The following is a 21,796-nucleotide window of genomic DNA, read 5'->3' on the forward strand; positions in this document are numbered from 1 at the left end:
CAAAACACCGATTATCATATTCCAGGGTATTATTTTGCATTGGATATTTTATTGATTTCTAGAGTTACACTTTTAACTCATAAGCATAAATGAAAGAATTAAAAACATTTATATAGATACAGAATTAATACTACCCGTGTATAATGTGCATCCTTATTTTTTCCCTTTTCCCCTCTCCCCCCCCCCCAACTCCAAGTCAAGCCGTTGTTCTCAGTCTAGTTGTGGAGGACGCCGCAGCTCACTGGCCCATGCTGGTATTATGATCATTGCACTCTGCTCTACCTGGCTGAACCAGTCAGTCGCTGGCCGCTGGCCGGCTGCTTACTACAGCTCTCTCGGGCTGCCAGATACTCATGCTGGCCGCTGGCCACTCAAGGCAGCTCATGGCAGCACAGGGCAGCTTATGCCTGCCGCTGGCCGCTCATGGCACCCCAGCTCCAGGTCGAGCTGTTGTTCTCAATCTAGCTGTAGAGGGCGCAGCTCACTGGTCCATGCAGGAATCGAACCGGCGACCTCAGTGTTAGGAACACTGTGCTCCAACCACCTGAGCCACCTGGCCGCCCCCTTAAAAAATTTTAAGAATATTTATTTTTTAAAGGAAGGCACAGCTCACAGTGGCCCATGCAGGGATTGAACCAGTAACCTTGGTGTTATTAGCATCACGCTCTAACCAACTGAGCTAACAGGCCACCCCATGCATCCTTATTTTTCCCTCACAAATTTGGGCAAAAAAGTGCATTTTGCATGGCAAAATTCGGTATGTTTGGACAAATTCAAGGTCTCTACAGGGCAACAAGTTACTAGTCATGAAATCAAATGTATTGTGTGAAATTAGAATAATATTGATCTGAAGCCAATTAATAAAATCTGTTTTCCCAATATAATAATATTTATTAAAACTGAATTGTTAATGTGACAAAGGTGATACGACCAAAAATTATATTAGTTGTTATACGTAATGTTCTTAGATGAAAGAGTCTTAGGTCATTTTAAAAAATAGAAACTATTGCCATCGTTAATTATCCAAGCACCTGAAAGCGAACCTAACAGGATAAGGAACAAAATTTTTGTAACACGATTCAGACGGCCTAAAAGACCTAATTTTACAGGCCGATATCAGATGGCTCAAGAAACTTACAATAATTATTGGCCAGCTAGAGAGAGACAGTTGTTTTAATTTACCTAGCATTTTACTCTTAAGCCAAACATTCAGAACTGGAGGTATGACATGTGATTATTAATTAAACTAAGAGATGGTATTTTTGACACTTGAAATAAGGATCTGTTTTTGCCATTGCCTCCGTGTGGCTTCATATCCTTGACACACCATATTTTCTTTAAGAAGTAATATCTTTATGTCTTATTTGTGAAGTAAACATTCTTATTAGGCAGAAAAAATATAAAGCCATATGACAATAATGCATTCCTCAGTATTCTCAATTGTCAGAATAAGATGAGTTGATTAGGTAATTACTTTTTAGAAAAATGTTCTTTACAACATTTAAAATCTGCCTGAATGTTTTCTCATTTAATCCTCATAGCAACTCGATTAGAAAAGGATTATAACATCAGAGAATTCATGTAACTTGCCTACTTGCCACAGCTGCTAATAATGAAGGTCTGGGCCCCTGTCTGAATCCAAAGCTCTGGCTCCTCTATATCAGGAGAGGCAATGTTTTAACTCTGGAGTAGACTAATGTAATAAACACTGCACTTCCTAACACAGGGGCTAGCCAGAGTTGTGTGTCTAAAAGGACCCTTTCATCACCACTTATTTATCCTGTTTTTGTGCTTTTCCATTTCTAGAGAATATATGTGCATAATATTTACTAAGTTATTGGAGGTCCTTTGGAATCACTTTAAAATATTATTATAATATAGGTGAAAGTTTTTTTTTACCCTTCTTTCATTATTATTGCATTTTCTAGTAAAGCACAATTACCTGTGAATAAATCTAGTAGTATCTACTGCAAGTTTTAATTCTCATGCAAATTCTCTTCTGGAATTGTTTTATAAAATAGACTATTCTAGTAAACTACTTTGAAAGTAAGGACTTTTCTATAGGAAACACTTCATTTTTTATTTAAGACAGTGAAGGGACTTAGCTTAATGACAATTGATGCTTTTTAAAGAGCTGCATGATAATTAGAGGCATTGTATGTAGTTTACCAACTTAACGTATTTTTTAGCAATTCCATTTATGGTTATATGTAAAAGATGAAATCAGGCCCCTGCCATAATATTTACAATTGTGTACCTTGTCATCTTTCTCCTCCTCCATCATTGAGAAATGTATACTTAAGTATTAGATATTCTTTTATGGGTATTTCTTTCAGAGACACTTAATCTTCATTGTAGAATATTGAATATTACAGTTTTTCTAGAGCTAATGGTAACAGTGCTTCCCTGCAATCCTTTTCTTATATTTGCCCCTTCCCTTTCAGAAAAAGCTGTGTACACCTTTGGACTAGGACAATTTGGTCAGCTGGGTCTTGGCACTTTTCTTTTTGAAACTGCAGAACCCAGAGTCATTGAGCCTATTAAGGACCAGAAAATAATTTATGTTTCCTGTGGAGAAAATCACACAGCTTTGATAACAGGTACAGATCAGATTTCTGTTATATATTTATAGAACTGGGTACATTTTATTACAAAATAAATGCTATATGGAATGAATGTATCTAACTTAAACAAATGAATTAATAACTGAGGAAATGGAATTCTTTAATTTACCAAAAGTGTAAATTTGTAAACTCCTTTTTAATTTCAATTCTATTTAAAATCAGCCTAAATAATCCAAAGATTTAGACCCTCAAAGTATGTCAGTGGTGTCAGAGGTAAGACACCTCTTTTTTTATTTTACTTTGGCAGAAAGCTGGAATCTTTTTAAAATTGTATCACTTTGAAGGCTCTTAACTCTTCCCTCAGGCCAAAAATCTTACAAGAAAGAAGTTATTTTAAAACATTCCGTTCAATCTGACAGAGCTGCATTCAGGCTGAGTAAATTCTTATGATGCTTTTGCCACTAGGAGGCGCTTTGAGGAGTGACTTGCCTGCTTTCTCCACAGTGATAGAAAGATACCTCAAATATCACTAAGCGAATACCTGAGTCCACTAGACCTTCCACTCTGTAGTTTCTCCTTTATCCAGGGAGATGCTGCATTGAGCTGACTTCTCAACCTGAGAAACGAGGTGCTGCTAATGTAGGACTCAATGAAGGTCCTTCCCTAAAATGACTGACTCAGTTACTTGTAGGTAATTGATATACTCCACAATTTTAATTGCTTTGGAACAGAAGGCTCTGTAATTTCACTATTTCTAGCTCACATTTCTATTTAAAAATGAAGTAAGGCTTTATTTTTAAAAAGTTAGAAATCATACAGTATTTTAGAATAATCCAGATACTTGTATTTCTACATTTTCCTCCTTCTTTTAAAAAAGTTACTGTTACAATGGAGCTCGTTTAAATGTATCTGGTTAGGGGACATAGGAGTCAGCAAATACAGAGTACTACTATACATTGTTTCTTCTTTTCCAAGAACCTTTCAGAGAGACCTACCTGCCCATTTTCAAGTACCGAGTGTTTGTTAATGTTGCATGAAATAGAACTATATGTACTGTAAAGAATTATTCATTCATATTCCCATAAGGGTTGTTGATATGTACCCCTTACTACAGGATCTTAATCTCAGTTTCTCTGCCCTTACTGCCATTTTTCATCAGCTGTAAATTGCCATTGATGGTAAACACACACATTTTATGCATCATCTAACATACAAAGAGATTATTTGGTTAAACTTTCATAATATCCTTCCTCCTGATGAAAGAAGTTACAGCACAAACATTAACTTTGCTTGCCATTTTGCTCATGAAGCCTCCCCAGGGGACAGGTGGTAGGAATATTTTTTTCTCCAGGACTAATGAGAGGTATGTAGTGAGCTATCTGTAAGTTCTTGCCAGTTCCCCCATTATAGCCAGTGGCTCATGTTTTAAAAACTTCTCTGAGGTTGAAGTGCAGTCAGGAAGCTTCAACCAGATTTTAATTTTTTCTGACTAAAGGTAATCAAATTATAAGGCAAACCTTAAAAAGCGTTTTGGATAAATCAGGATCAAAAGAAGGAGAAGGAAGGCAAAAAGATTTTAAGAGGTATATACCATGTTTCCCAGAAAATAAGACCTAGTCGGACTATCAGCTCTAATGCGTCTTTTGGAGCAAAAATTAACATAAGACCTGGTGTTATGTTATGTTATGTTGTATTGTGTTATGTTATATTATGAGGACCTGGTCTTATACTATATTAAAATAAGACTGGGTCTTATATTAATGTTTGCTCCAAAAGACGCATTAGAGCTGATGGTTCAGCTAGGTCTTATTTTTGGGGAAACACAGTATAAAGAATGGACATATATGTCTAATAGTAAAAATTATAAGAGTTAGTTTAGAGCCTAAACACTGGTCATTGCTGATTTGTGCAGAATCCATTTTTGTATATTATTTTTTGGACTTGTCACTTAACTGAATTATATTATTATCCAATCATTTTCAGTCCTCTTGCATTTTCTTAGTATGCAATTACTTTGCCATCTTAAGCTATTAGAAGTCCCCAAATGAGATCGATCTTACTATGTCCCAGTTTAAAACCATTCCTTTAGCTTATTATTACCCTTAACAGAGTTCAAAAATTCTTGATGTGAACTAACAAGATCTTCTGTGTTGTGGTTCCTTCTTACCTCTTCAGACTCATCTCTGCCACTCTCGCCTTTGTGCTACAGGCACATTGGTTGCCTTTCAGCTTCTTAACTATGCTGTTTTCTCTTGATTCAGAGCATTTGTGTGTACTGCTGACTCTCCTGGAAGATTCTTTGCTCCCGTCTTCTTGCAGCTAAACTCTAATCATCCTTACGCTCCAGTTTGAAAGCCTTCCCTAATCCCTGGACTAGTAGGCGACCCCCCTCCTCTGCACCCATACTGGCACCTTTCCCTTTACTTTTGCTTCCATGGCACATATCCCACTTGCAATGAAGGGTATGAAGGAAGGGCTTGAGGAGTGAATGTTCAGAATAGCCGCTATTGTAGTGGGGCAAAAGGTAAACTGGAGAGAAGCAACAAAATTACTCATCATCATTGTGGGCCCAGCTATATAGAGGGACCCTAGTATCGGTATAGGGACCAGTCTGCATGGTTGGTTTATGGCATTTCTGCCAGCAGCGTTCCACAGTCCAGGAGCAGAATTAGTAAAAACGTCAGTTGGATTGATCTAACCCAGTAGTTTTCTACCAGGGGTGACTTTATCCGCCCAGGGGGCACATGGCAATGTCTGGAGACATTTTTGATTGTCACAACTGCAGAGGCTTGGTATTCTGTGGGCATTTAGTAGGTACAGGCCAAGGATGCTGCTAAACATCCTACAATGCACAGCACAAACCCATACAACCAAGAATTATCTGGCCTCAGATGCCAGTAGTAACAAGGTGGAGAAACCCTGATCTAATCAATGAAATGAGAAAAGAAGATAGATTGTACTGGGATGTAGGGAGACAGAAAACAGAAATCTCTTTCCCCTTGAGAAGATGGTGTGTATCGTGAGATCTCATGCTGGATTGCTACTGTTCCACACACGACCTTGCACAACTGGGTTTCAACTTTGCAAACCACTGAGGACTTAGGGATTTATTCTGACAGTATCTGTGGTCTAATGTTATGTGTGGGACCACAGAGACCATAGAGAATATGGAAACATCAATGGATCAGGGTAAATTCAGTGCAGAATTTGAGGGGAATGTTACAATTGCGATGTAAGTTAATATATTTCTGTGTTTACAAATAGATTTATACAAGTAATACTTTTATAATTTTCTCTCTCTTCTTTTGCATTTTAGATATAGGCCTTATATATACTTTTGGAAATGGCCGATACGGAAAATTAGGACTTGGAATGGAGAATTTTACCAATCAGTTCATTCCTACTCTGTGCTCTAGTTTTTTGAAATTTATGGTTGAATTGGTAAGGGTATCACATTTCCCTATTTACATTTTCATATTCCTTTATTTGAGTCTTTCACTGTTTCATAGAAAATAAGTACTTTTATGTTTATATGAAAGAAGATTATGGCTATATCTAATAAAAACACTCGTTTCCTAAAAGCCAAATGTCAGACGTCATGTTACTCTGAAAATCTGTTCCTTTTCGAATTTTCCTCCTTTAACATCTTCATTTTTGCTCTAATCTGGACTCTTCTGCTTCATTCTCATACGTCTCCTGAGAGCCAGGACTGTGCCGTGCCTGAAAGCTCTGTGACTCCTGCAGCACCCAGCAGGGTGCCTTATTCACAGTAGTCATCGGTAGATATCTGGTGAATTAGATAGTACTAAGACTCTCAAGTCCTGCACAAGAGAAAATCTGATAATTAATGAAGCGTTTTGGAAGTATGTTTTATTGTCTAAATGTTATTTGGATAAAAAGGCATTGTTTCAGTGTCATCCCCAGCAGGCATTATGTCTCTCTTGTTTCTAACACTTTTTTGTTTTTTAAACAAAGCCACCCATTTTCTGTTTTTTGTTTTCTGTGGGTTTTTTAATGTGTTTTTTGTTTTTTTTAATTGGGGAATATTGGAGAACAGTATGTTTTTCCAGGATCCATCAGCTCCAAGTCAAGTCGTTGTTTTTTTTCCAACCTAGTAGTGGAGGGTGCAGCTCAGCTTCAAGTCAAGTCGTTGTTTTCAATCTAGTTGTGGAGGGCACAGTTCACTGGCCCATGTGGGAATTGATCCAGCGACCTGGGTGTTACAAGCACTGCACTCTAACCAACTGAGCCAACCGGCCGCCCACCGGCAGCTTAGCTCCAAGTCAAGTCATTGTTTTTCATTCTAGTTGTGAAGGGTGCAGCTCATTGAACCATGTGGGAATCGAACTGGCGACCTGGGTGTTATGAGCACTGCGCTCTAACCAACTGAGCCAACCGGCTGCCCTATTTCTAACACTTTTGCCAGTTAAGAACTATAGACTTGAAAATTCTGTTTCTTTGGTGATGATTGTATCACTTGGAATTTGTTCTCCTAAAACTCAGTGCATCATACTATGGAACATTTCCATTCCTTGATATGACACCCACTTAATGAACGCCTGCTCTATACAAGATATTGGACTGAGTATAAGGCATACAGAGCATACAGTGATGACCAAAATAACCAAATCCTCATTCGCTGAGCTTATAAATGGTCTTATAAGGAAGACCATTTTTTTAAAGTGCTATACAAAAATATGTAAATTTTAACTTTGAAAATATTATAAAGGAAAGGTTCAGAGTATGCTATTCTTATGCCACCATGTATAACACTATAAACTTGCTTTTAAAAATCTGTGTATTGCACATACTACACAATGTTTTTTAAACACTTTATTGAAAATCAGTTATTTCTCAAAATCCTTTGAATGCTGATGTCATTTTTCAATGCTCCATCATTGTACATGTTTGCATTTTACTCTAAGGACTTTTAAGCATTAAACTTAAAAAATGTTCATTTAAAGAAAAAGGCTTGGAGACATAATTAGCCCAAGAGACTGATTTATTCCTGGATCACTTTTTCCATGTAGAACTTCTCTGAGTAATTTTTTTCAAGTTGTTAATGTTGTTCTCAGATTAAAATAACATTTTCTAACTTGTAAGGAGAACTATGAAGTGCCAAATAGTTTTTTTCTCTATATCAAATTGAAAGTAAAATAGTGTGTTAAACTTGTTCTAATTTTCAATCAGTGTTTAAAGACTCTTGAATACGGCAGGGGTTAGGGCTGCCACCACGCCCCCACCCCACCCCCCGTCATCCCTGGTTATCCATGGGGGATTGGTTCTAGGACCCATCACAGATACCAAAATTCACAAATGCTCAAACCCCTTATATAAAATGGTGCAGAATAGTGCAAAGAGTTCGCCCTCTGCATTCATGGATTCCCAACTGTAGATTGGAAATACTGTTTTATAATAAATCCATAGTTGGTTGAAGCCATGGATGTGAAATCCGGGGATATGGAGGGCCGACTGTCTATTTATTGGAAAAAAATCTGCATATAAATGGACCTATGTAGTTCAAACCCATGTTGTTCAAGGGTCAACTGTATATTGTAATTCATATGTGGTGTGTGTGTGTGTGTGTGTGTGTGTAGAGAGAGCAAGAGAGTCATTCAGTCTAGTAAGTCTACCACTAAGTAAATGTTTTGTAGCTGAAAACTGTTAAAAACCCATTTGTATTTGAAGCCAATGTCAATGAATTTATCTGTGGATTTATGCTGCAGGTTGCCTGTGGTGGATGTCACATGCTAGTTTTTGCTTCTCCACGAGTTGGTATAGCAGAAGAAATTGAGTTTGATGAAATATACGATTCTAGCATATCTGCATTTACTTCTTTGCCCATTCGCGATCTGAGCTCAGAAAATGTACTTCATCGAACATTATCAGCACGTATGCGGCGAAGAGTGAGGGTATGGTTGTGGTCTATTCTATATAATAGTATTGTCTAGCACTGCAAAGAAAACAAGGAAGAAAATCCTTGTTTTTAATTAAAACAAGGTTCTTGTCAGATAAAGTTACTAAATAAAATGATTAGAGTCAAGGGCTTACAAACTTTTAAAGGAAACTTAGGTTAAACTGTTAAACGCAAAGTACAAAATTCAAATTATCATGGATAATCTTGGCTTATAAACAGTGATACTGGTCACTGTCTTATCAACTCAGATTGAATGCTGAGTTTTCTCAACTTTATGTGGAATGACTTCTGCCTTGCTTTTATCTTTAGTTATACCTCATGAGCAGTGGAAGGTTATATACTGTAAACAATGAAACGTAGAAAAGAAAGAAAGAAGGGCTTCAATTTGAGAGAGGCAGTGTTTTTCCACAATTAAATTTAGAGATTCTCATTGTGTACTTTAAAATTATTTCAATGATACTTATACTTTTTAAAAATAAAATGCCAAATAATTTTAAAGGAGCCATTCCTTTTTTAAAAAAAGTACTTTAAGTTCCAAAACATACTCCTTTTGAGGTAAAAGATTAAGTTTGGCTTTTTATTATGAAAAAGTATCTGTGGAAAGATTGAGAAATTTCCCATAAGTATTTTGTAGTTGTTGTTTGTTTAGGTCTCTTGAGTAATTTTTTTGTTTCTCAGGGAAGGCAGAGACAACACACACATACTTTTCCCCGTCATGTGAAAAACAGGCTTCCAAATTGACAATTCAAAGCAACTTAGATACAGAAACAACAGAACAAAACATTTTTGAGCCTTTGGGGATTATTTTAAAGTGAAAGGTGTGGGACGTTGGCCAACTTTGACGTCTCTTAAATATTTTTAGCAACCGCAGGGTAGTTTATGTCTATATTAAATATATAACATCATCTAACAGTTTCTTTAACCTTTTATTTTAAAGGAGAAATCTCCAGATCCTTTTCAAATGACACCAGTACTACCTCCAATTGGAGGGACTCCTAGATCATCTGATGGTTTTCAGTCCGCTTCATTTCCCATGTGGCTGTCTACAAGTGATTTGCCAGAGAAAATGATAACTGAAAACGAGGGTCCCAGGAGTCCCATGGAACCAGGTAACATTTGATACTCTGCCTACTCTCACCAAAAAAAAAAAAGTACCTTTTATGCCTCTTGTTTTCATTTTTATCCTAAAAAGTTTTCTCCAATTCAATTTTCTTCCTAGAGACTGACATCTCTCATTTGAACTCAAATCCAGGAATGCTCTTAAAAACGGAAAGCATCATCAGTGACCCTAAAAATACCATGTAACAGCATCAACATACCTTTATAGGGCAGTGTTTGGCATACACAGTACTTTAGCTTACATTATCTCCTTTAAACCCTAGAGCTACTCTGTGAATTAGGTGGGAGTTATATTTTTCATTCTTACAGATGAGAAAAGCAAGGCTTGAAGAGATTGAGTGACTTGTCCAAGGTCGCCCAGCTTATAAATGAAGTAAACAGGTTTGATGCAGGTCTTCAGGACCTATGTGAAGTTCCGCATTTAGGCAGTGTAGCATAGTGGTTAAGAACCTCGGATATGGAGTTAAATTGTTCTGGAACCAGATGCCAGCTGTGACATTTATTTACTATGTAACTGATTTTGGGAAAGTTACTTAATTTTCCTAAGTCTCAGTTTCCCTATCTTTGAAATGAGTTTAATAATACCTACATTAGAAAGTGATTGTGGCAATTAAATAAGGCATATAAAATATTTAGCATTGAGCCTAACACCTCTAGAAACCCCATAGTACAGATAGTCGTGGTTATTACTAATATCTCTACCTCACTACCTATTAGATATAGCTTTTATGTTTTAAATTATAATCCCAGCTCTTTAGCTATTATACATCTCTTGTAAATGCTTTTGTTTATAGACATTTTTGTGTCTTAGGAGAGTGTATATGTTACTTCAGGGCATGTGCTTGGATGATAGGGGCAGAACAAGAAGCCAAGACCAGGAAATCAGAGTAAGCAGTAGGTTTGGAATTACGAAGGTAATCTAGACCTCTGCGATTAAGAACCATGGCACCAATGAATTTTAGTATCATAGGGATCAGGAACCTAGACAACAAGTTGACGTAGTAACGGATCAGGAATCAGGCAAGAATTATGGGCCATAGGAATGGAATATTATCTACAACTAGGACCTTGATAATGAGCCAGTTTCTTGCATCTCACCCAGAACTTCTGGATGTTTCCTTTTTTTTTTAAATGTTTTATTGGGGAACAGTGTGTTTTTCCCAGAGCCCATCAGCTCCAAGTTAAGTCATTGTCCTTCAATCTAGTTGTGGAGGGCGCAGCTCAGCTCCAAGTCCAGTTGCCGTTTTTAATCTTTAGTTGCAGGCGGCACAGCCCACCATGCCATGTGGGAATTGAACCGGCAACCTTGTTGTTAAGAGCTCACGTTCTAACCAGCTGAGCCATCTGGCCGCCCCTCCAGCAGCTCAGCAGCAGCTTGTTGTCTTCAATCTAGCTGTGGAGGGCACAGCTCACTGGTTCATGTGGGAATTGAACTGGCAACCCTGTTGTTCAGAGCTCGCGCTCTAACCAACTGAGCCAACCGGCCGCCCCCTGGATGTTACCTTTTGAGATAAGAATCACTGGCACTCTTTAGCCCTGTACACAGGAAAAATAGATTCTGACAATAGTGTGTACAAGGAAAAGAGAAGGTTATGGTTTGGGGGAGGTTGTTTCCCACTTTGAGATTTAAATGTGAAGATATACAGAATTCTGTAGATAAATCAAAAGGAAAAGCCATCCCTTATCTTTTTGTGACTGTTTGCTAAAACTATCTTTAAAAGAAGCATTTTGAAAGTTGTATCCAACGTAGTATGTGACTTTTTTCTCAAGTAATTTGCAGACTTCAGTGTTTATCTTGGAGGGAAGGTGGTCACTGAAGACCTTGCTGAGTAGGTGACATTTAAGCTAAAACATAAAGGATATGAAAGATAGCCACGCAAAGAGAGATGACAGTATATGCGTTCTAGGCAAAGAAAATAATATATGTAAAGGTTTCAAGGCAATTTTTAAGAAAAGGAAAGACAACCATTGGGGCCAGAGAATGAGGGAAAAGGCAGGACAAGATGATGGTGGAGAAAGACAGTGAAAAATTATTCATGGTTTTATAGGCCACGACAAGCCTACCTGATTTGAGTGTTTTTCTTAAGTGCAATAGAAAGTCATTAAAGGATTTTAAACAGTGGAGTGATGTGCTCCAATCCAAATTATATTTTAAGATGATCCTTTTTGTCTGTGTGGATTGTAGGGAAGCCAGACTAGAGGTAGGAAGAATACTTAGGAGCCTTTTGTAAGAGATGGTGTGTGGACCAAGGTGTTTGCAGTGGAGATGGAGAGAAGGGGACAGATTTGAAGTACATTTTAGACAGAAACAACTGAACTTGCTAAACTTGTTGATAAATGTGAAGAGAAGGGAAGAATGAAGAATGATTCCTAGGGGCGGCCAGATGGCTCAGTTTGTTAGAGCGTGAGCTCTGAACAACAGGGTTGCTGGTTCGATTCCCATGTGGGATGGTGGGCTGCAACCCCTGCAACTAAAGATTGAAAATGGTGACTGGAGTTGGAGCTGAGCTGCACCCTCCACAACTAGATTGAAGGACAACTGCCTAGAGAAGCACACTGTCCCCCAATATTTCCCAATAAAATTTATTTTAAAAAACATGATTCCTAGGCAGGAGGATGGTTGACAATTTTGAGGGGGAAAAATTAAAAATTGAGGTTGATGTATCTGTGAGACATGCAAGCAGAAATATCAAGCAGGCAGTTGAAAATGCAAGCCTAAAGTTCACAAAAGAGGTCTGGACTGGAGGTATAAATTTGGAAACCATCAGCATAGAGATGGTCTTTACAGTCCATGAGAGTTGGTGAAATCACCTATTAGAGAGTAGGGTAGGAAGAGAAGAAACCCAGGATTTAGCCCTGAGGACATCTAACGTTTAAAAGGTAGAGGAGGAAGAGCCAACAAAGAAGCCTTCCTCAGCCTCATTAGCCAGTCGTGTAGGAGAGAAATTAGGAGAGAGTAGGGTCATGATTTCAAAGTACTGAGCAAAGGTCAAGGAAAAAGAGCTCAAAGGAGCAGCCCATGGGTTCCACATCATGGAGATTGCCAGTGATCTTGACGAGTAGTTCAAGGAGAAGATCAGGGCAGAAGCTGAAGAGTTGAGGTGTGAATGGGAAATGAAGTAGTGAAGCAGAGATAGGGTGTGTAGATAATTGTTTTGCATATTTTGGTCATGAAGAGGAGCAGAGAAATGGGCTGGCAACTAGAGGGAGATGTGAGGTCACTATGAAATATTAGAGCATATTTGTATGCTAATGGACACAAGCCAGTAGACCCCGAGAGATTGGTAGCACTTGAGAGGGAGGCTGTAATAAAAAGTGCAGAGCTCTTGAGAAGACAGGAGGGGCTGACATACAGATCAGTCTTTGGTAAGAGGAAAGGCACATCCTACATTTTAACAGGAAAATGTAGGTAAATGTGTATATTTGTTGGTGAGAAGAAAAAGCAGATCAGGTCTGATGAGGAGTTCTATTTTCTCAGTCAAGTATAAGGCAAGGCCGTGAACTTAAGTGATCTACTGTCTGTTTTTCAAACCTCTGTTCTCTGCCCTCTCTAATCTATCCTGCTTAGCACTTTCTACATTTATCTTCCTCAGATGCAGTTCAGTTCCCATCTGCTCCAGTGTCTTCACAAGATCCCCAACATTTTTAAAAAATAAGTGTAAATTTCTCCATATGACTCTCACCTGCTTTTCTAGCTTCATCTCTCAATAGTCTTTTTCTTATAAGTTTAATTGAGGTCACAAGTCTGCACACTATGACCCATGAGCCAAATCTAGCCAGTCCTCAGCGTTTGGACTGAGTTTTATTGGAACTCAGTCATGCCTATTCCTTTAATGTATTGTCTATGGCTGCTTTCACACTACAATGGCAGAGTTTGAGTAGTTAAGACAGAGACTATATGGCCACAAAGCCTAAAATGTTTACTTTATGGCGTTTTACAGAGAAGTTTGCCAACCCCTAATTTTGATCAAACTGAACTCTTCACAGTCAGACTTAGTGGAGAGGCTATGAAGTCAAGACAGACCAGAGATTGACAACATGGTACCAAAAGGGTCACTGAACCTTAATTTATTCATTTGTACAATGGAGATAGAATACTTACCTCACTTGTTGTCACAGGGTTAAGGTTAACCTGACATACATAAAAGCATATGTTCCCAGCACATGATAACCCTTCAGGACAAGCCACTCTGCTTCTGGTAGCACTGGGCTTCATTTTCTTCTCCATCCACCTTCATCTCTGCCTCTCAGAATTCTACTCATCCTTCCCTGCACCTCCGTAGCGAAACGTCCTGATTTCCCAGCAGTCAGATGTGATTTCTCATTCTCCTTTACCAATAGTTTACATTCCCTTCTATACTACAAGTTCATTAAGAATTAATAGTTAACTTCAGTTGATACCTCCTACATGTTACATCACATGGAACAAACACAAACTGATTATTTGCTAATTTATATTGAATGCATTTACCAGAAGATAGATCAGTGTGGACTGGCATTTTTAGTGAAGATTTCATTAAGGAGCTCCTCTCAAATAAATATACGGGTGCTAAATGGGGTTATAATAATTGAGAAAAATGTAAGGTCAATAGAGCTTATAACTTTTAATTATCTACTTTGTGATGTAAGAACCTTGTAGTTTTCCATGAAAGTTTCTAGGTGCTTTTACTAGTTATCTGTTGCTACATAACAAATGGCCTTAAAACTTAGCAGGTTAAAGCAATGAACATTTATTATCTCACAGTTTCTGAAGCTTAAGAATCCAGGAGTAGCCTAGCTGAGTTGTTCTGGCTCAGGTCATTTCATGCAGTTGCAGTCAGGCTGTCAGATGGGACAGCAATCATCTGAAGGCTCGACTTGGGCTGGAGGATCCTCTTTCATGCTCACTCACGTGGCCATTGTCAGGAGATTTCACTTCCTGAACACATGGGCTTCTCCCTAGGGATGCTCACAACATGGCTTCCCCCAGAAAAAGTAGTCAAGAAAGAGAGTATGGGGGACTTAGACATAAACCACAATATCATAGTTATGTTCATTTTATTTTATTGGCCATACAGACCAATCTGATAAAATGTGGAAAGGAACTACATTGAGGTATGCCTACCAGGAAGGTGTGGGTCATTGGGGCCCTTTTCGAGGATTGGCTATCATAGTGCTTGATACCTGGGTAGTATTTATCCCGAAGGAATAGTGTTTGCCTGTTCATCTGAATGAAGCAATTATTATCTCATCAGTGTCAAAATCTTCAAACTTTCAAAAATATGTTTTAAAACCTGTTATTACTATGAATGAATTGTGTTCAATTTCATTAACATGGGGTTAAAGGACCTTCAGTAAAATTATATCTGCACTTTATATTACAGAATAATTTCTGTTTATTGTCCAGCTGTCTTTTCCTTTTCCATTGGAATCTGATTTTCTCTTTTCCCTGTAATCATTCAGATAATTTTCAAGATAAAATGACGGAAGGGAAAGAGGCAAATAGTTCTTCAGCAGAGGATGTAGAAAGCCTCGGAGAAACTACTGATGTCTTCAATATGGTAATGGTTTTCTTATTTCTGTATCTAGATATAAGTTTGAATTTTATTTCATTATATGTTTGTGTGTGTATGTGTATCTGTGTACTTCCTATTCTGTTATATGCATAAAAAGCTTTTTGTTTTGGTTTCATTTTATTTTAAAATATGCTTTATTAAGGTATAGGTTACATACAAGAAAATTTATGTCAATCCTCATAAGTATGCTTGAGAGTTGCTTACAGTTGAGAGTTGATTGTATTGTATTGTATTATATTATTTATATATATTTTAGAATATATAAATATATAATCATGTGTAGTCTTTATTATTTTTAGAACATATACTTTTTTTTTTATTTCAGACACACATGATGAGTCTAAATTCCAATGACAAGCGTTTAAAATTATCACCAATTCAAAAACAAAAGGTATAGTATGGAAAGTTATTTTTATTATGGTGGGTAAGAACAGTGTAATTTTTTTTTCTTGAAAGGTTTCTGGAAAGAACACAAGAAAGGTAAGCATTCACTTATTTTCAAATTTTAAAGAGGAATACAATGTAGATAGCCTCAATTTTGGCTTGTTGGTATATATTTTCTGTGATGCAACAAGAGTGACGATTTCATTGCTGAAATTTGCTCTTTGGAGTCACTAACAAGTCATAATAGCCATACTTTCTTGCCACCAAGGCGAAAGATTACTGTTGCAGGTCTTAAGCATTCCAAGAGGTTACTGTTTATCAGAGTGGCTCGTGGGACTTGAATTGAGTATGACTGTGGGTGAGTTACTGTGCTCACCTTACAGGATGATATTAACATCTTTTCTAGATCTAAAATGTTGTGGTTTTGGTGAAAATATTTGACAATTGCTTTTCCAGTGTTTGGAATAGGCTTTAATTTAAGCAAGGAATTGATAGCATAAAAACAAGATTAAACGTTTGGAAATGAGTCAAACTGCACGGGTGCTAGAAAAAGACCTTTAATGAATAACAAATGAATAGCAAAAGGAAGGAATAGTTTTGTTTTCACAACCCTGGAGAGATGAAGGCCTACCCTAAAAATCCTTTGCTTTTCCTGACTTTAAGGACCAGTTGGGTGAAAGGATGAGGGGTTTGGGGATTAGAAGACTAAATTGGAGAAATGTAAATTGAAGGAAGAAGGCCATAGAAAACGTTGAATTTATATTTCTAGTGCCTTTGCCACATTGTTAAGCTAAAAATCCTTAAAAAATCAAAGTCACCGAAATGCAAGAGAATCTTGCTAAATTATAAAAAGTTTAGTGCCAATCCTCATTAGTCTTATCTATATTTTACTGAGAGGCATGGTAAATAAGAGCTGCTTTTTTTTTTTTTTTTTTTTATGTGGGAGAGCTGTTCTCCTAACACAGTTGTGGAAGCTCAGTGAATGTCGACTGACTTATTGACTGACTATACTTCCAAGCAGACAGCTTTCCTGTGTCTTTCCTTCCTTTTGTCTTAGACTCTGGGCTCTGCCTCTTCTGTGCTGCTTTATTGTGCTAGGGAGATAAAGGCACTTACATTTGGAAATCGTTTCTGGCACCTAGGCCTGTATCTCTCTTAGGGCTCTTGAAAGAATCGTGACTTTTTAAAGAATAGGACCTAGAACAAAGAGGAAAAGAAGGCACTTCCTTTTAAATTGATATATATTTTATACTTCACATACTCCTTTAAGTAGAAGCCCTACCAGGCCTACTTTGGTGAATAAAAAAGATTTATTATAGTATTTCTATATATGAAATTTTTAACTTGTGCTTTTTAAATAAATTTTTTAAGCAGCAAAACTTGCCTCTTCCTGGTCCTAGCACTGATCACAATTTTTGAAACTTGATTTAGTGAGGTTTTACTGTCCACCAAATTCATCGAATATTTCAATTCATTAGCTTTTAAAATTTAGGTCAGTAATTTGATTTTTGCCTTATTTTGTCCAGAAGGAAATTAATTTCAAATTCTTAATGTATCATTCAAATCCCAATGTGTAATTTCATAGTTTTTATAAAAATCTTACAGTTTACCTTAAGTATTTTTGTTATAGAGGTTTTTTCATGTATGCAAATAATTATAATTAAAAAATATAATTGATAAGATCAAAAATTTGAGAACCCAAGATTTTGTTTCGAAAAGAAAAATATATTCATTATTATTTAGTACATCAATAAAGATTTCATTTGCAGTTTTTCGTTGTTATTTTCTTCTAGAAATAAGCTATTGATTTTTTCAATTTTTAAATTTTTTCACATTTTCATTTATTTTAATTATGTAAAATTTCATGGAATCAAAAGATCAATCAAAGTTCGACAATTAAAGTGATAGGAAAGGTAGAAAAAATTAAACTGAACTACACTGCATGCAAGAGAAGTATACATTTTTCAGCAGTATTTTGCAAAATCAGTCTGGAAATGTATTACATTTAAGAATTGACTCAGATTAAGAAAAGGGTCAGAGAATCAATATTAATGGTACTAAGAGTAATGGCAAAATTATGGCAGGTAGTAAGAATTTGAAAGTTAAACACAGACATACGTTACTAAATCAAAATTAGGTGCACCACAAACTTAGAGAGTAGCATAAATTATCCCCAAAGAAAACAAAATCTGAGCAAAATGTCCAGTAAAACTGGATGTTTTTGTTCTCCTAGTGAAACTAATGACAATGTAAAATCTTGGCAGTTTTTGTAGTAGGTAAGTTACCTTTGTCAACTAATAGTAGTATGATGATTACTTCAACAAATTTACAGAAACAAGAAACAGTTGAGAATCTGAAGCAGCATACAGCTCGTACTGAAAGCGATGATAGCAGTGAATATGAAAGTGAAGAGATGTCCGAACGATCAAAAGAAGGGAAAGTGTATAAACAACATTTGGCGAAAGGAACATACATGATATCAACATCTATGTGTGTGAAAGCCTTTTCAGATGATGAGGATGTAGGTCATGACTCAAGCCAGTCTGGGCCTGAGGCCGACACCAATGCGGAGGGCTTGCAAAAGCAGGTATTTAGATGTAAAAATAAGGATGGTATTTATCCACTTGATGATAAGGAAGTAGAAAGCAAAAGTGATGGAGGATGCAGTCAACAAGATTCAGACGCAGAAGAAATAGTCTATGAGAAGGAAACTAAGCTGGCAGAAATGGCAAGTTTGAAGGATATAAGAAAAAGTGAAGAGAATATAAAAAATATTAATACATCCTTTCAGGACTTACCAAATGAGGATATTGAAGAAAATGATGATTTTGTTAAGGAAAGGAACAAGCAAGACGGGATCTTTGGGAGTGAAAGAGAATCTATACAGGAGCCAAACAGTGACGTGCAAGGTGAAAATGGAAGTCAGCAGGGAACAACAGATGGCTTCGAGCTGCCTGAGTCACTAGAATTTAGTAGTGGAGAAAAAGATGATGATGAAGTGGAAACTGACCAAAACTTATGGGATAACACAAAAGTTATTGAACAAGGACATGAGGAAGAGACTGAACACAAAATGTCTGAATTTGTGGCACAATGTGATTTTAAGGGTGACCACTTGACAGAGATACCAGAGGAAGAGGAAAGAGCAGAGAATTCAGAAGGAAGTGGAGTAGAGGAACAAAAAAAGATAGAGAAAAATATGAAGGTGCCTGAAGGAAATGAGGAGGAGGAAGCAGAGATCCTGTCAGATGACCTTACAGACAGAGCAGAGGTGAGTGAAGGTGATGGAAAGTCAGGGGGAGAAGCGGAGGATGTGCCTGAAGTTGGAGATGAGGGAATCTGGAAGGAGGGTAATTCAGGAGTGGAACATAGGCAAAATGAGGAGGGAGAACAGGCCAAAGACAAAGGAGGAGAAATGGAGAGCCAGGGTAAGGGAGAGAAAGATTTAGAAGAGGAGAAGAAGCAAAAGGAGAGGGAACAAGGCCATGAGGAAGAAAGAAACAAAAGGGTGGAGGAAAGGGAAGAGGAGGAGCAAGGAGATGGGGAAGGAGAGGAGGAGGGGGAAGAAGAGGAGGGAGACACAGAAGAGGAAGAAGAGGAGGAAGAAGGAGAAGAGGAAGGAGAGGGAGGGGAGGAAGAAGAGGGGGAGGAGGAGGAAGAAGGAGAAGAGGAAGGAGAGGGAGAAGAGGAGGGAGAGGGGGATGAGGAGGAGGGAGAGGGGGAAGGGAAAGGGGAAGTCAAGGAGGAAGGGGAGGAGGAGGAAGGGGAGGCGGAAGAGGAGGAAGGGGAGGATGAAGTGGGGGAAGGGGAGGAAAGGGAAGAGGAAGAAGAGGACAGTGAGGAAGAGGAGGGGAAATGCCGAAAGACAGGCGATGAAGAGAGTGAAAGGCAGGGAAGAGAGGGTGAAGGCAAAGAGTCCAGAAAAGTGAGCAAAATTAAAGGGTCTGTGATATATAACAAAGATAAAACATATACAAAAAAGGTGGTTACTAACACAGAGGGAAAGGGGCGAGAGCATCAGGTACAGAGGTTCAGAATGCCAGTACAGTCAAAACAACTTTTAGAAAACAGGCCACCAGGTTCTAAAAAATTCTGGACTCATGTATTACCACATTATTTGAAACTGAAGTAACAAACTTAAAATTTGACCTCATTATGTCCAGCCAAAAAACAATTTGATCACCTTCCATGTAATAGGCACTCAGTATATTTTATTAAATTGATTTTATGTCATGGTTACCTGTGGTACAGTAGTGACTGATAACGACAACACAAGGGACTCTTAAGTTTTGGCTCCTCTTAGACTAATACCTTGCCATATTTTCACCAAAAATTGTTCATCTATAACTAGAAAATATCGAAAGGTCATAGCAGATAATTATATATTCCTCATTCAAGACAGATTTAGGTAATAGGAGTACACTAGAAGAGTATTTTGTCTGTGTATAAAAAAATGGCATAGATCCTTAAGGGCTATAAAGATATCTGATTTCTTATAAATCTGTTAGCACAGTTATTTTCAGTCTGATTACTGTTTACCTACTACTTAGAATAATTTTATAAGAATGGATGGTAGGGGCAGCCGGTTAGCTCAGTTGGTTAGAGCGTGGTGCTGATAACACCAAGGTTGCCGGCTGATAACACCAAGATCCCCGCATGGGCCACTGTGAGCTGCGCCCTCCTAAAATATAAATAAATAAATAAAAGTGAAAAAAAAAAAGGATGGTATTCTAAAGCTACCATGAGGAATTCACATTTTAAAGAAATAGTGATGTCTTTTCTATATTTTATGTGTCCTTTTGCAACAATCGACCAAGTGACAGTTGGATTCAGAGCTTAGATCTTAATAATGTAGTTTCTTTTAGTTGCTGTCTAGGCAAATGGCAGTTTATCTAATGAAATGGAGATTAACTTAAACATATAATTGGGAAGTATTGTAAGTCTTTAAGTATTTATAGGCCAGGCAAAGCTACTCATTAGGCCTCAGTGTCCGGATCTGTAAAATGGAGTAGATTCGATGATAAGAAAACAATACTTCTAACTCTTAAATTCTTTCATTCTATTAGGTTGATGAGGTACTCTATCATGTTTGTTATTTGCATAAGAAATATTTAAGAAAAATTACACTTTAAAATTAATCTAGTTTTCTGTAAAATATTGTTCTTGACTCTTAAAAGTTTATGACAGCTTTAATGTCTCTTGTCTTCTGTAATTCTGTATTTCTAAACTCCTATGATTTCCATGCTTTAACTGTGCTGTCAGAACCTCATTCCCAGGATGTATATGTACTATCGATGTATTCTCTGTTGACTGTTCTGTAATTCTATTTGTTGCTTGTCAGAATGTTTCAAGTGAAATAAAAATTAAGTGTATACAGTCAGTAATTGTGAAAAGAGAAACTAATCTTAGATATTGAATTTTGGAGGCTAGATTTCCACTAATTTCAGTCTACCCTTTACATTTTCAATGTATATAATGCAGCTAGTTTGTTTGATTGTTTTTTATTCATAGTTCCCTTTTCAACAGATTTCCTTCCCCAGTCCTTCTTTGGACCTCAGGGATTTCTTGTACTTTCTTTTCTCAAGGAGGATTTTGATGGTAAACTTCCTGTGAATTTTGTGTAGTTGAATTCTTTGCACGTTTGATTCTCCATGAATGAGAAAGACTAAAAGGAGAAAGACTAGAATATGAAGTGAAGAAATTCTTAGAAGCAACTGTAAATTTTGTCTTAGCTGCAGGGATCTCTGGTAGTTTCCCCTAACTAACCAAATATGCTGATTTGGCATTGCAGGGTTCTGCCAAATTCTGCCACATTCTACCACATTCATAAAGTGTTAGTAGAATAGAATTAATACTTTTATAAAGATACATGTTAATTCTAGTGAGAAGCATGGTTATTTAAAAAGGTTATTAAGATGGATGACAGAAGTGAAGTTCATAAAGGACAAACCTCCAGGGAGATAAGAAACGCTTAAACGCAAGTTATTCGTCTTCCACTGAAGTGATAATCAGCCACCAATACTGAAATGATGTTCATAAAATGTGTCCACCTCAGTATTTGAACTGGTCTAGATAACCATTTTTTTAAACATCATTTCTGCACATTTCCCTGGCCAAAAAAATGTTGTGTACTTTTAGAAGCAGTAATTCGTGCGGACATAGTGTTCTGATCAAAAGAACACTGTCCTAGACCTGAATTAATACTTGGTTAAATAGACTGAAATAACTGGTTCCTTCTTTATTGCCCCATCTGCTGG

General features: G+C 37.3%; 1 protein-coding gene across 3 annotated transcripts in view; it reads left to right on the forward strand.

Annotated features, from left to right (window-relative positions):
- The window catches only part of RPGR (retinitis pigmentosa GTPase regulator), a 57,049-nt gene that overhangs the window by 14,289 nt on the left and 20,964 nt on the right, over positions 1–21,796 (forward strand). Inside the window, exons 8-14 of one of the 3 annotated variants that reach the window (XM_033104134.1) lie at positions 2,445–2,600; positions 5,881–6,005; positions 8,291–8,476; positions 9,419–9,590; positions 15,043–15,140; positions 15,481–15,546; positions 17,872–18,810. In XM_033104134.1, the coding sequence (XP_032960025.1) occupies positions 2,445–2,600; positions 5,881–6,005; positions 8,291–8,476; positions 9,419–9,590; positions 15,043–15,140; positions 15,481–15,546; positions 17,872–18,810 (1,742 nt within the window). The remainder of the gene's footprint in view (positions 1–2,444; positions 2,601–5,880; positions 6,006–8,290; positions 8,477–9,418; positions 9,591–15,042; positions 15,141–15,480; positions 15,547–17,871; positions 18,811–21,796) is intronic. The other 2 variants (XM_033104144.1, XM_033104153.1) reach the window with 2 other exon arrangements.

Source organism: Rhinolophus ferrumequinum, chromosome X (assembly GCF_004115265.2).
Source record: "Rhinolophus ferrumequinum isolate MPI-CBG mRhiFer1 chromosome X, mRhiFer1_v1.p, whole genome shotgun sequence".
In the NCBI taxonomy this organism is placed as follows: Eukaryota; Metazoa; Chordata; class Mammalia; order Chiroptera; family Rhinolophidae; genus Rhinolophus; species Rhinolophus ferrumequinum.